The sequence below is a fragment of the Zootoca vivipara genome, chromosome 6 (genome assembly GCF_965207765.1).
Source record: "Zootoca vivipara chromosome 6, rZooViv2.hap1.1, whole genome shotgun sequence".
Classification (NCBI taxonomy): Eukaryota; Metazoa; Chordata; class Lepidosauria; order Squamata; family Lacertidae; genus Zootoca; species Zootoca vivipara.
Genome location: NC_142589.1, coordinates 19,138,496 through 19,153,096, shown reverse-complemented (window position 1 = coordinate 19,153,096; position 14,601 = coordinate 19,138,496). Strand labels below are relative to the sequence as shown.

Sequence of the window (14,601 nt, the reverse complement as noted above, 5' to 3'; positions counted from 1 at the left end):
CTTGCTACGCCACTGTCAGCAACCCCCAAAACAAAACAAAACCCAAAAGTTCATTGGAGCAAATCAACAAAGAAATTAAAAGCCAACACAACACAGTGGCTCTTCATTATACCTACTTATATTTGTTTCTTTATTACATTTTATTTTCTTCCTACCTTCCTCTAAGAAACTCAAGGTGGTGTACCCCCAGCTCTGCCCCCTTCTCATTTAGTTCCCAATTTTATCCTCCTCCTCGGAGATGATAGGAGCTGAACCGAGAACATTCTGCATCTAAATGGGAACCCTTTTCAACCTAAGGGCAACATTCCCTTTTAGGCAAGTTTCTGGGGGCCCTGTTCCCAAAGTGAGCCAGGGCCAGAGGCAAAAGTGGGTGGAGCACTGAATGCCAATTTTACCTTCAGACGGCAGGATAGTTCCTATGCATACTTGCACTCCCCCAAACTCTGTCTTCCATCCAGGCACTATCCGAAGGGCCAAATAAAAAGGTCCTCCGCCTGGATCTAAAGCACATGCTCTATGATTAGCGACCCTTCTCAAGCTATACCTAAAAATGTAATGAGTGAATAAGGGTCCACATGCAGAGTGTGTGTGACATTTTGGAAAAGGGCATTTAGTTTCTTTACAACATAAAACAATATAGACCATTATACACTGCTCAGCCCCCATATTGAGTTTATTTCTTTTGGTGAATGATCAGACCATTTTTCTGGGTCCTTGGCATTCCTTAAATGTCCTTGGCATGGTTTGCTTTTTCTCCGCAGTGCTCGATGAACCCGTGGAGGCCCTGGATGGCCGGCGTCCCATCTTCCGCCCGCTCCCCCACGTGGCGGTCTTGCGAGATGAGCTCACCCAGCTATTTGATGAAGACTACCTTGAGGAGGAGGAGGAGGCGGAAGCAAGAGGGGAGCACACACTGTCTGAGAAATTCAGTAAGCACACGTGGGACTCACAGCAAAACATTGCACAGTGTCCTCTTTCCTAAAATGAGTGCTCCTGTTCAGGGTTGCGGCCAGTCAGCTAGGCATGCCCTTTCCCCAGGTATTCCATTCCATTATTCATTTCCCTGGTTTCCTCTTCCTCCATCAAAACACACACCAGCAACAATCACTATTCCACTGAACATACGTACTTTTTGCTTCTGTTGTGCGACAAATGTGTATGTCCTACAAGTTTACCCACTCAGATTTCATTTTTTATCCCCCCCCCCCCCCAGATTTCATTCTATAGGGTCTACAGCTTGCAAACTCCCAAGTTCGTTACTGAACACTTCTCTTTCTTGTGATTATCCTGCAGGAGAACCATAAAAAAAACATTCAAAGTTAGACATTCAAATATATTTTATTTATTCTGAGCATATTGCACTCCAGTAGTGGGAGACGTGAATTCAGTCTTTGTGATTTCCAGCACCTAATGACCTGATTTGCTAAACTGCTGTTTGGCTATCCACACCAGCTTCTGTGCATTGCTGAATCTTACGATGCAGCTGTTTAAATGAATCAAACAATCCATTTACATCCTTATTCTGGACAAGAGCATTGATCCATCTAGCTGGGTGTTGTTTACACGGACTGGCAGTGGTTCTTCAGGGTTGCAGATGGGACTTTCCCCCAGTCCTACCTGGAGGCCCCAGGGATTGAACCTGGGACCTTTGACATGCTAAGCACTGAGCTAGGAGCCTCCCCCAGTTAGCCCTCGTAAAAGTATTACGCTACTGTTGCCTCTTGGTTCAAGGTTGAGCTCTATAACAGTTTACCTTCCTTGCAGTCTGCTTGGACGACACCTTCGGCCATGACTGCAGCCTGACGTGTGACGATTGCCAAAACGGAGGGGTGTGCAATGAGGACCAGACAGGCTGCAACTGTCCTGCTGGCTGGAGCGGGATCCTCTGCAACCAAAGTGAGTCGCGCCAGGAAGGCGATGCCCAGCAAACGATGGGGCCGCCTTTTATGACCTGTCAAAGTGTTTCCTTCCTAGAGGCCATTAAATGTGAAGAGCGTTGGGGCAGTGGTGAGCCAGCTGGCTTGGAATAGCACCAAAGGCCTGGATTTTATCATGTTTACCTTGGACTAGAGTTACCCGGCAAAAGCGCTCAGTAAAGTTGTGCGGAGGCCATTGCCGCTATCTGCCCCTTGAGATCCCAGTCTGCAGTCCAGGCATTTTTTGTGCTTTGGATCAGACAGCAGCTATAAACCTATCGGCGGCGAATTAGAAGCACTGCCGGCTTTTGAAAGGCTAATGAACTCTTTATGACACCAATGGGAACCTTTAGGGATTCTGTCTCCCAGCACAGTGCCTGGCCACTCTGGAAAAACAGAGACCACCACTCCCCACTGTCGCCACCTCCCTCAAGGAGCCAATTGAGCCTGTAGGCAGAATTGAGTCATGCCTGCACCTTCCCTGCCCAGTCACCTGCCACCAAATGAACTGATGCCTATCTTAGAAGAAGTAATCAATAACCACACGAGACGTAACCGGCTGCACTCTTGCAAAATAAAGTATACTTATTCACTGTATCATATAATATATTTCAACAGAACTGAGTCCTAAAATCCAATGGAAAAAGCAGAAGATCCAGTGGATCAGTTCATACTCTAATCAGTTAATGGATCAGGTCTAGACATTTGTTCCTGTTAACCTTGTTTCCCCGTCCTGGGCTTCATAAGGGGTACAGTTACTGGGTGATGCAAATAAATGCAATGTTGTGATGTCACACATTTTTACAGAAAGAATAATATAAATACCATAAACAACCGCACATACCAAAAGTGAGGTAACAAGATAGCAGATTTGTGTCATTGTAGTAGCTGCGATAAACATCAACTGTTACAATGTGGGATTATATGGACAAACACAATATTGATTTCAATTACAGGTGTTGGCCATCTACAGATACAAGCTTTCTTTCTTAAAGTGACCCTTGTAGCCCAGCAGAAAGTAAAAACAAATTAAACAATGCTTAGGAGTTATGCATGTAAAATTGATACAAACTCATACACAACTGTAATCAATTTTCAGATCCAAAGTAGTAGCAATCCATAGATACATAATTTATTTTTTAAAGAGACCCATACACCCCACAGATGAAAGCAAACTTAGTCCATACTTAGGTGTTCTACATATCAATACTAGTTCCTACTCATAAAAAGCAGCTATAATCAATTTCAGTATTCAGACCTGAGGGGTGTAAAATATTAAGTAAGAAAATAAGCCTAGTTTCTTTCTGCATGAGGATGTTTTTAGTTTGTTCTACAGGAACCAAATACATCCAAATTACAAAAAAGTCAGGTCCTCATCCGAATGAGATGCTTCAATAAAATGTGGTACAGTACATATTTCAGTCCTGTAGAATGAGCTAAAAACATCCTCATGTTTACACCCCTCAGGTGTAAGACCTGTATAACTGATGAAGCCCAGGACGGCGAAACAAGGTTAATATTCCGGAAATCCTTGTCTTTTGGAATAGGATTCTGTGGAACTGAAACTGCTTGTCATGTGGATTGCTGCGACTTTATGAACTGACGCAGGTGGAACAGACACGTACAAATGTTTAGATCTGATCCATGAACTGATTATAGCAGGCATCCCCAAATTTCGGCCCTCCAGTTGTTTTGGACTACAATTCCCATCTTCCCCGACCACTGGTCCTGTTAGCGAGGGATGATGGGAGTTGTAGGCCAAAACATCAGGAGGGCCGCAGTTTGGGGATGCCTGGATTAGAGGATGAACTGATCCACTGGATCTTCTGCTTTTTCCATTGGATTTTAGGACTCAGTTCTGTTGAAATATATTATATGATACAGTGAATAGTATACTTTATTTTGCAAGAGTGCAGCCGGTTACGTCTTGTGTGGTTATTGAATATATTTCCACGTAACCCAAGGTTTGATGTTGTTTTGCTATCTTAGAAGAAGGTCTTCTTTTTTTTACGTTTGGCTTTTGCGAGAATGCCAAAGGCCCATCCAGTAGTTAACCACATGCCTACAGGAAGCTTGCAAGCAGGACCTGAAAGCAGCAGCACTCTTGCCACTTGCGATTCCCAGCAACTGGGAGGCATACATACCTCCGACAGTGGAGGGAAAGCATAGGGCTTTTATATGCCTCCCCCTGATCTGATTTTAGGACCCAGGCTGGTGCTTTGGAGCAGCTCCATTGCGACCCAGGATGAATCCCTGCATTGCAGGGGGTTGGGCCAGATGGCCCTTGGTGTCCCTCTGCAACACTACAAGTCCATGGTTCTATGCAGTCAGGAAGGGAGGTGACTCTCCTTTGCCCCTCCTTTTAAGAGCCCTAGATCATTCCGGGTGGACTCGATCCCAGTGTGGTGTAGTGGTTAAGAGCGGTAGACTCGTAATCTGGGGAACCGGGTTCGCATCTCCGCTCCTCCACATGCAGCTGCTGGGTGACCTTGGGCTAGTCACACTTCTCTGAAATCTCTCAGCCTCACTCACCTCACAGAGTGATTGTTGTGGGGGAGGAAGGGAAAGGAGATTGTTAGCCACTTTGAGACTCCTTCGGGTAGTGATAAAGCAGGATATCAAATCCAAACTCTTCTTCTTCATCAGAGGGATCCAGGGTTGCCTCAACCGGCTTTGGCTAAATCCTGGGTTGGACCCAAATCAATCTGATTCAGTGTGGGATCCAGCATTTGATTGAAGCATATCCCTGAAATATAGCCATTGTGGCTGGTAGCCAGCAACAGACTTAACATCTTTCACGAATCTTTCTAATTCTCTTTTAAAGTCCTCCGCTGTTTCCACTGGCCTAGCCCATCTGTTTCTAGCATCTCACGGGCCCTCTCTGCCTGTCTCCTTCTCGCAGCTTGCCCAGAAGGTACCTTTGGAAGGAATTGCAGCTCTACCTGCCTCTGCCAAAACGGAGGCACCTGCAACCCAGTGACAGGAGCCTGCCGCTGCCCGCCTGGAGTCAGTGGGGAACTGTGTGAAGATGGTAAGACTCAGACCTCTTTTCTGTTCTCCAGCTAGGAGTTGGAAAGAGGGTTCCACATTTATTATTATTATTACAGTCGTACCTTGGATCCTGAACGCCTTGCGAGTTGAATGTTTTGGCTGCCAAACGCCACAAATCTGGAAGTGAGTGTTCCGGTTTGCAAACGTTATTTGGAACCCAAATGTCCAACGCGGCTTCTGCGGCTTCCAATTGGCTGCAGGAGCTTCCTGCAGCCAATTGGAAGCCGCACCTTCGTTTTTGAACATTTTGGAAGCCAAGCGGACTACCAGAATGGATTCAGTTCGACTTCCAAGGTACCACTGCATTATGATCATTTATTGAATCCCTGTACCTGGAGGTCTCAGGGCAGTTCACAAAATAAAATCAAGATATAGAACCACAAAATACACAATAAAAATAAAAACAAAAACCCAATAACCCTCCCAAGCGCTGGGATACCCCTTTAAACAGTCAGCCCCCCCTCCCCGAATTATGGCAGCTGTAATTGGATAAAGGTGCTGAGAGTTTTATAAAGACCTGATTTCAGTAATCTATCTGCTGGTATGATTTGCGAAGGCTTCTGAGAGTTGTTACAGGTCCTCACAGAGCTACAATTCCCAGAGTTTCCTGTGAAAAGGGATTGTTGGTTAAATCGCTCTGGGAACCGTAGCTCTGGGAGGGAAATAGGGGGTCTCTTAACAACTCTCAGCACCCTTAACAAACTACATCCCCATGAATTTTTTGTGGGAAGCCTTGACTGTTTAAAGAGTTATCAAAGTTCTTTCAATGCATGATGTGAATCTGGCCTCAGCCTCCTCTAGCAGAAAAGGATTGGGACCGTACGAAGCGGGATGGATATATCTGCCACCCCCACCCCACCCCGGTCTTAAGTGGAGCTCTCCACATTTTTGCATGAGTTTCTGATATACATTTTTAAAGTCCTCATGAACATTTTAATGCAATTCAATGCAATGCACCCCCTCTGGTTCCACTTAAGTGTCGCCTCCCGTAAAACATCTGAGAATGATTTCATGCCAGTAATGAAAATATTACACAATTTCATTTAAAAGAACAATTAAAACAAACATTTAAAAGCAGTTTTCACAAGCAGAGAACAATTTCAAATCTAGTCCGGGTACAGACTAGAATAAAGGCCTTTGCTTCAAAAGGCTTGTTGAAAAGGAAGGACTTCAGCAGGCCTCCAGCTACATTTTTGTCATTCCCTAATGTAATGCATATTTATTTTCATTCACGTATGCAGCTTCAAGCACACTTTGCCTAATAGGCACATTTTACATCCATGTTTCGTTTGGGGAACTGAATTGCAAAATTCAGAAAAGTCTGAATTTTTGAAGGCTAGTTCAGTTACGCTTTGCATATCGTTTCAAAAAATGTGAACTAGGAGTTAGCATATAGAGTATTCAGGCTGAGACTTGGTATAAAATCAGAATGCTAATGTGTTATGTACTGAGCTGAATCCTAGAACAATAGGATTCAGAATCAGCAGTCTGATTGGTCCGCAGGAGCTACCCAATCCAACTCCAGGTGGAAGTGAATCCGCAACCTGATTGGCCTGCAGAAGCAGCCAATCAGGCGGCTGGTAGAAGTGAATCTGCAACCTGATTGGCCCGTAGGAGCAGCCAATCAGGCTGCAGGCAGAAGTCAATCCACAACCTGATTGGCCCACAGGTGTAGCCCTGAAGTAGCCAATCACGCAAGGCCCATTGTGTAAATAATGTATATAAGCAGATGGTTTTGGGAAAAGAGCCATTCTTCTCTTCTTCTCCTGGATGACTATGAGCTGAATAAAGAGCATGAAATTCACTCTCGACTCAGAGGATATTTCACTGGCGACGAAGGTGGGATGGGGCAACTGGAATACCTGGTAGTCCGTGATCTCCGTTGAGTTGCCTTGGTGCATGGTGCCGTGTGACCTGGGGCTCCTGGGTCGGTCATCTGATACTTGTCGACGGGTGAGCCGAGCCCAACATTTCATAATGTATATTAAAGAAAGTGTATTCTTTGTAAGAAAAAGTTATATAGCCATAGCTAACTACCTAGTTAGAGAAACAAATCAGCCATACTTGCATCTTTGTTCTCAAAAGATAGATCCAAGATTACCTCTTGCCTTGAGGTCCAGAAAAAGTGTGTAAGGAGGAGGAAGAAGTTGTAAACAGGATGCAACCCAAGACTTATCAGTCTAAACATTAAGGATACAGAGAGGTCAGCATAGAGTTAAAGGTACAGAGATAGTCTAGGAATCTGGAGGTCTGCAACTCTATTGGTCTAAACCCCTCTCAGCAAGCTGAGTTGCACCCGCACTTCCAACATTAGGTAGCTTTGCATTAAAATCAAAATCAAAATTCATTCCCATTCCCTGCATGTGGCAGATGCTTTGATGTGCTCATAGTTGCTTTGGGAATTTCTAAAACTGAAAAGCAGTCTATCAATCTTGTAAACGGCAGAATGCTCTGGCCATGTTTTGTTGATTAATAAAAATTCAAAACAGGGTGTGGCAAACTCCCTAAGTGAAGATGGGAGGTGAGGCAACGTGATTGAAACTGGGGAGATATAAACTTGGCCCCTTCCTGTATAAATCAGATAAGAATCCAGGAGTTCTCTATAAGTGGTGGCCTACACTATTGATCGGCAACCAGGACTCTTAATATTGGGACTCTTAAAGCAACTTATTCCCAGTTCTGGGTATCAATTTAAGCTGAGGCACATTGGAAACAAAACTGGATTTTATTTAATTAAACACTTAGTGAGAAATGATGCTTAATGGTTTCATTAGTAAAAGCACAATTCTAATCAGTCGTAAATGCTGTTACAGGTTTGAATGAAAACTTTACTGATGAGTCTATTCCACAAAACTATTTCTGTTGCTTTCTAGAATAGCTACCAGCCTTACAATGCCAGTCTTCTACCTGATGAATTTACCAGGTTTATTGTACTGTAACTAGACAAACTCCTAAGCCCCTTAGCGACTTCCCTAAATTGTCAAAACCAACTTTTCCCACCCTCTCTCCCTCCTGATTTGACGTTTCCCACTGCAGCCATGATTGGTTAAGGGTCATCAGGAGGTGGATCGAACTGTCCACCCTGTTAAGAGGTGAGAATGCACTATAATATTTTGGGGCATCCATTATCAGGACAATATAGCGATTACCATCAAACTACAGTTTCACATTGTAACCCACATTTCCAGGCCCTTTGTCTCTGATTGCCCCTCATTTCCACACTATTTGTCTCTCATCTCCCATGGGTATTGCAAGTGGGTGGGCTTACAGGGAACAGCCACCCCTCATCAACTCCAGTTCTTCGAACGGCTCTGGCAACAGCGGAGGGGGGGGGACAGGAAATGAGCAGGGCTCAGGCAGCATCAGGGAGCACTGCCTACAGCCTGTGATACCAGCAAGGGAGGAGGGACCAGCAGAGGTTTATAGCGGGGAAACATCAGAGGGGCCCGCAAATGCAGGGGGCGGAGATTTGGGGTCCCCAAACTACTCTGCTGGGGGAGGAGCCGAAAAGCGCCATTGCGAGAATCTGATGATACTGAGTAGACATGTTTTCATGAAGCTCTTGCACTGTAAATAATATGCACAATAAAAGCCTTAAAGACAAGATGGTTTGGAGCGTCGTTGCTCGAGGGTAGCCAGCAGCACCCCTGACAGGTACATTGTGTTTTCTGCAGCAAACACATAGCATCAACAAGCCCACGTCCTTAAGCAGCTGTGACCATTCATCAGGGAGCCATGGTCCAATCAGTGTTCCTAGATAGGTGTGCATTGATGCTCAAGGATGCACATCTCTCAATCACACTTTCTTGTGGAATGTATGGGAATGACACCTATGCATGATTGTGAGATTAAAATACAAATTCTGCCTTCAGTGGGGAGAATAGAGGTTGGGAGTCATAGTGACTACAATGTTCCTAAAGCCACCAAAGGCATTTTCATGGCTGAGTAGCAATCGTCACCCGGGTCTCTTCGATCCTGGATCCCCCACTCTTGTCACACAACACCACGTACTGTACCTTTCCCCACCCCGGAGGTTATTTAGGGGGGGGGGAGACGGATGTTTTGTCCAAAGCTAAGAAACAAAAATGAAATCCATTAACATGACCTCACAGAAATAGTTAGGAACATATGGAAGCAATTTGCTAGGAAAGGCAACTCAAGAAGAGCAGGCGTGAGCCCAAGAGGCACCTGATATTGCATTAATTTCCCTCCCTCCATGCAAGAAAGATGTGCAGCCGTTTTTGGCATTGAGGGTAATAAGATAAGACTAAGCAAGAAGGTATAAACAAAATTCAAAATCGGTCTGCTGTCCTAGAGGGTCCTCTGACATCAACAGCAAATGGAAAGGACTTGGTTTGAGCTGCCTTTAGTGACTGGGACACTTCAGACATGAGAAGAGAAGAGAAGAGAAGAGAAGAGAAGAGAAGAGAAGAGAAGAGAAGAGAAGAGAAGAGAAGAGAAGAGAATAGAGCCATACCTCGGTTTAAGTATGCCTCGGTTTGAGTATTTTCAGTTTAAGTACAGTACTCTGCGGACCTGTCTGGAACGGATTAATCCACTTTCCATTACTTTCAGTGGAAAAGTTCGCTTCAGGTTAAGTACGCTTCAGGTTAAGTACGGACTTCCGGAACCAATTACACTCATACTTCGGGTTAAGTACGCTTCAGGTTGAGTACTCCGCGGACCCGTCTAGAACAGATTGATCCACTTTCCATTACTTTCAATGGGAAAGTTCACTTCAGGTTAAGTACGCTTCAGGTTAAGTACAGACTTCCGGAACCAATTGGGTTTGTAAACTGAGGTACCACTGTAGAATAGATCTTTATTGTCCTTGTCCCCTTGCGGAAACAACAAAATTTCTTACTTGCTGTATCAACTCAATTAAGACACTCCACATGAATTAAAATACTAAGAAGCACAACACAATACAGAACAATAAACTAATAAAATAAAATGACTTCAACGTCCAGAATTTCCGTTTAAGGCCAAAATTGCTCTAGGAAAGAAACTGTTCTTGAGATGGCCCATTCTCGCCTTCATTATTCTATATCTCCATCCCAATGGCAGGAGCTCGAAGAAACAATGACCAGGATGCGATGAATCTCTTGATATGTCTAGTGCCTTTCTATGGCACTTGATGGTATAGATACATTCTAAGGTAGAGAGAGAACAACCAATGATACTCTAGGATGTTTTGATAATTCTATCAAATTTGATAATTAAGGATTTAGCCCAGCCTTTCTTAGCCTTGGGTCCCCAGATGTTCTTGAACTACATATCCCATCCTCCCTGAGCACTGGCCACACTGGCCAGGAATGATGGGAGTTGTAGTCCAACCACACCTGGGGACTCAAGTTTGAGAAAGAGGGTAGCCTACATCAGCCTATCATTCTGCTTTGACCATCTTCATTTGTTTGTTTTGTTTCCAGGCTGCCCCAAAGGATTTTTCGGGAAGCATTGCAGGAAGAAATGCAACTGTGCCAACAGAGGGCGCTGCCACCGAATCTACGGGGCCTGCCTATGTGACCCAGGCCTTTATGGGCGATATTGTCATTTAGGTAATCAGCTGGGCAACTTGGAGTGGGGAGATTGAGAGGGCTCTTGGGATCCTCCCCCCATAAGTGTATTTTCCCTCCCTCAGTCCATTTACTTTCCCCCCCTTGATTCTCTCCCCCCTACCCCCCACTCCCGTTCCATGTTAGCTTGTCCAAAGTGGGCCTACGGCACAGGCTGCTCGGAGGAATGTCGGTGCATACAAGCAAACAGCCAGGAGTGCGACAAAAAGGACGGCACTTGCACGTGCAAACCCGGCTACTCCGGTGACAGATGCCAGAAAAGTGAGTTGCTCTTGTCCAGTGGGTGTCAGGTACTCAGGTTCTTGTAGGGGACATAGGAAGCTGCCTTCTGCTAAGTCAGAATATTGGTGCACCTAGCTCAGTGTTGTCCACACTGACTGGCAGCCTCTCTCCTGGGTTTCAGACAAGGCATCTGCCCCACCTCAACATGTGGAGATTAAACCTGGGAGCATTTGCAGGCTCCACACCACTCTGCTATGACCCTTCCACTGTAGATGTTACTGTACTCCAACACCCATTATCAATGGCAGCTTAGTCCAATGGTCATGGATGATGGGCATTGTAGTCCATCCACATCTAGGGGCCCAGGGATGAAGGATACTGCCAGGGGACCTCCGTACAGGGAGCCTCCGCTTCTCCTGTTGACCAGCACTTTGCCCAGTGAGAGAAGCAGCAGCGGGTCAGGTGGGGGGAATGAGGAAGTTTGTGGGTTGGAGGAGTCAGGGCTCGGCTATGCTAGAGAGCCATTGCAACGCCCTGGCCAACAGGTGGAGGGGAACAGGCGCCCAAATTAAGGCACACCACCAAATGTAAGGTCGGGGAGGAGGCGTTTTGGGGTGCCCAAACTCTTATGCTGGGCACGTAACAGGAAACGTCCACTCCCGGATTCTGCGAGTGACTGAGAGGTCATGTTTTCTGCTATCTTTGCACTGTAAATACTATGCGCAATAAAACTCCTAAAGACAGAGCGGACTTGGGCGTCTTTACTCAAGAGTAGCCGCAACAACACCATTACAGATACTGTCTATTCTGACCAGCGTTGGATCTGTATTTTTCTTTCAGTGCAGCCCCCCCTAACCTCGGGGGGTCCTCCAACGTTGTACTCCAGCTCCCATCAGCCCCAGCCTGCATGCCCACAGGTGCTGTCCAACAGGAGCTAAGGTTGGGGAGGACTATTTTTGTGGGGCATCTCGTGCATTAAATCCCATGAACTTTTTGCATGCCAAGGATGTTGTTGCCCCCTCTCTCCTCACTGTCCAGCCTTGCATTAAATGCTTGGTGTTGATATCTCCCTTCTCAGAATGTGATCCAGGCTATTACGGCGCCAGGTGCAGAAGCAAGTGCGATTGCCCCTCTGGTTCGCCCTGTGACCATGTCAGCGGAGAGTGTCAGAATCAGTGCGCAGCGGGCTACCACGGGGAGAACTGCAGCCAGGGTAAGATCTGCTTTGGGGTGTACATAGGAAGAGCCTGCTGGATCAGGCCAATGGCCCATCTCATCCAGCACCCAGTTCTCACAGTGGTCTGTGGTGGACCAGCAAGCGGGATTCGAGCATGAGAGAGCTCTCCTCTTGTGTTTCCCAGAAGAGTTGCTGCCTCCAACAGTGGACGCAGAGTGCAGCCATTCTGCTAGAAGCCATTGATAGCCCTCCCTACCAGGAATTTGCCTAAGATGGGCGGGGTATAAATAATAAATTATTATTATAATATTATTATTATCATCTTTTAAGCTGTCCAACTTGGTGCCATCGTTGCCTGTAGGCAGACAAAAACAGTGCCGTGTTAAGCGCCCCTGGCGCCGTGGTGCGCCCGATCCTTCCGCCGCCCTCCCGCCCCGTTTCCCAGCACGGTGGGTGGGTGGGCGCCGCGCACAGCACGGCTGCCACAGGCGCTGCTGCGTGGCGGGCGGGCAGGTGCAGTGCGGCTGCCGTGGGCGCAGCTGCGCGGCGGACCGGCTGGCCAGTGGGTGGCCGCAGCTCGCGGCGCCCTCCTGGTGGGCCGGCGCCGGGGTGCCCTGCGCCACCCAGCCTGCATGTAGGGCCGGCCCTGGACAAAAACTTTGTTACACAGGTGGGGAACCTGAAGCCTAGATGCGGCCCTCCATAACATTCTCATTGGCCTTTGGCACTCTCCCCAGGCCACACCCCTTCTTCTTAGGTCACACCTCTCCACAGCCCTGCCTTGAGTGTGTTTCTGCCTGGCTGGAATGTTTAATGACCATCCAATAATGCCTTTTAGGAGCGGGTGGCGCTGTGGTCTAAACCACTGAGCCTCTTGGGATTGTCAATCAAAAGGTTGCCGGTTCGAATCCTCGTGACGGGGTGAGCTCCTGTTGCCCTGTCCCAGCTCCTACCAACCTAGCAGTTCAAAAGCACACCACTGCAAGTAGATAAATAGGTACCACTGTGGCAGGAAGGTAAACGGCATTTCCGTACGCTCTGGTTTCCGTCATGGTGTCCTGTTGCACCAGAAGCGGTTTAGTCACGCTGGCCAAATGACCCAAAAAGCTGTCTGTGGACAAACGCCGGCTCCCTCGGCCTGAAAGCGAGATGAGCACCGCACCCCAAAGTCGCCTTTGACTGGACTTAACCATCCAGGGGTCCTTTACCTTTTTAAAATGTCTTTTACTTCCCTGGAGGGAGGGTAGTGTGGGCTGTGTGAGTGTGCTTGGAAATCAGCCTGTTGTACACAGACGAAATTTGCATTCATCCCTCTTTCCACTGGCATGAAAAAGCTCCCTACTGCTTTACTAGACTTTTTTCTTCTTCAGGGTGTGTCTCTAGTTATACAACCTGAGAGGCTCATCTACCTTTCCAGAGTTTAAATAAAAAGAGAGCGCTGTAATTCCTGCATTTTAGGGAGTTAGACTGGATGACCCTTGGGGATCCCTCACAACTGTACAAATCTATGATTAATCAAGCTGATTTATTTAAAGTATTTGCATTTTGTGGAATAAACAAATAAATAGTGTGTGTTCTTTTAATTGGGCAACACCGATATCTGAGCTTTCCTTTCCTTTCCTTCTCCTTTTGGATCCTAGCCTATGCCTGATCAAAGGTTGGATTTTTTGTTTTGCAGAGAATATGTCTTAGTTCCCCAGGAAGAATCTCACTTTTCAGTCGCAGAGAAAGCAGGAATCCTTGCTAAGATCTGTCTGGATCACAAGTGCTATGTTGCAGCAATTTGGGCTGATTGGGGTAGGGGGTAGGCAGTGGTATATAATGATGGACCAGGTGGCTTGAAAGCAACACAAGCACATTGGTGGAAATTTCAAGCCCCCGAGGAAGGAGGGACAGGAAATAATGTAATTTTTTAAAATGGCAATATTGTGCTCTGGACTTCGATACAAAATCTGGAAGCTATTAAAAGGGAAGAGGAACATCTGTCACCTATTAGCTTAGAGGAAAGAATGCACAAAAGTGATGCTGTTGTTGCTTTAGATCCTTAAATCAGAGAGAGAGAGAGAGAGGGTGTGTGTGTGTGTGTGTGTGTGTGTGTGTGTGTGTGTGTGTGTGTGTGTGTTTTCACCAATTCCTGCCCCCAATGAACTTTTTTGATTGTGTGTTTGCAGCGCTCAGGGCTTGCATCTGTGCAAGACCAGCATAAACAAGCACCTCGCCGTTGCACATCCACCAGGCTGCTTCTGTAGTCTAGATCATTTTATTCATTCATTGGTTATTTAAAATGTTTTGGGCTGCATCCAACCAAGGCCTACTCAAGAGGGGATCCGCTGCATGGGATTCGGCATAAGGCAATAGTTCTGTCTGCACAAACATTTCTGCTTGCCTGACAGAACAGTGTCCCCTCTCGTCTCCCTCCCCCTTGCACTGTTCTGCAATGGATGTCCCTCCAAGGCAGATTTGGGAAGGAGAGAAGGGTAAAGTCCCGTTGTGCTAGCACAACAACTTAATTGAATCTGGCCTGGTTAATTAATATCAATTAACCATTAATTGATATTAATGGGCCTAAGTTAGTCTGTGATTCCTGTGTTGCCGGGGGATTGGATCTGTCCCAAGTCTATAATTCTGTGGTTAATTTCACTGGGTCTGCTCTGAGGAG

At 46.4% G+C, this 14,601-nt stretch overlaps 1 protein-coding gene across 5 annotated transcripts in view; it reads left to right on the top strand.

The window, feature by feature from the left end:
• MEGF6 (multiple EGF like domains 6) overlaps positions 1-14,601 on the top strand; it is a 201,376-nt gene that overhangs the window by 148,052 nt on the left and 38,723 nt on the right. For all 5 annotated transcript variants that reach the window (XM_088671670.1, XM_060276165.2, XM_088671671.1 and 2 more), the window contains 6 exons: positions 762-929; positions 1,765-1,896; positions 4,819-4,947; positions 10,397-10,525; positions 10,670-10,804; positions 11,844-11,978. In XM_088671670.1, coding sequence (XP_088527796.1) covers positions 762-929; positions 1,765-1,896; positions 4,819-4,947; positions 10,397-10,525; positions 10,670-10,804; positions 11,844-11,978 — 828 coding nt within the window. The remainder of the gene's footprint in view (positions 1-761; positions 930-1,764; positions 1,897-4,818; positions 4,948-10,396; positions 10,526-10,669; positions 10,805-11,843; positions 11,979-14,601) is intronic.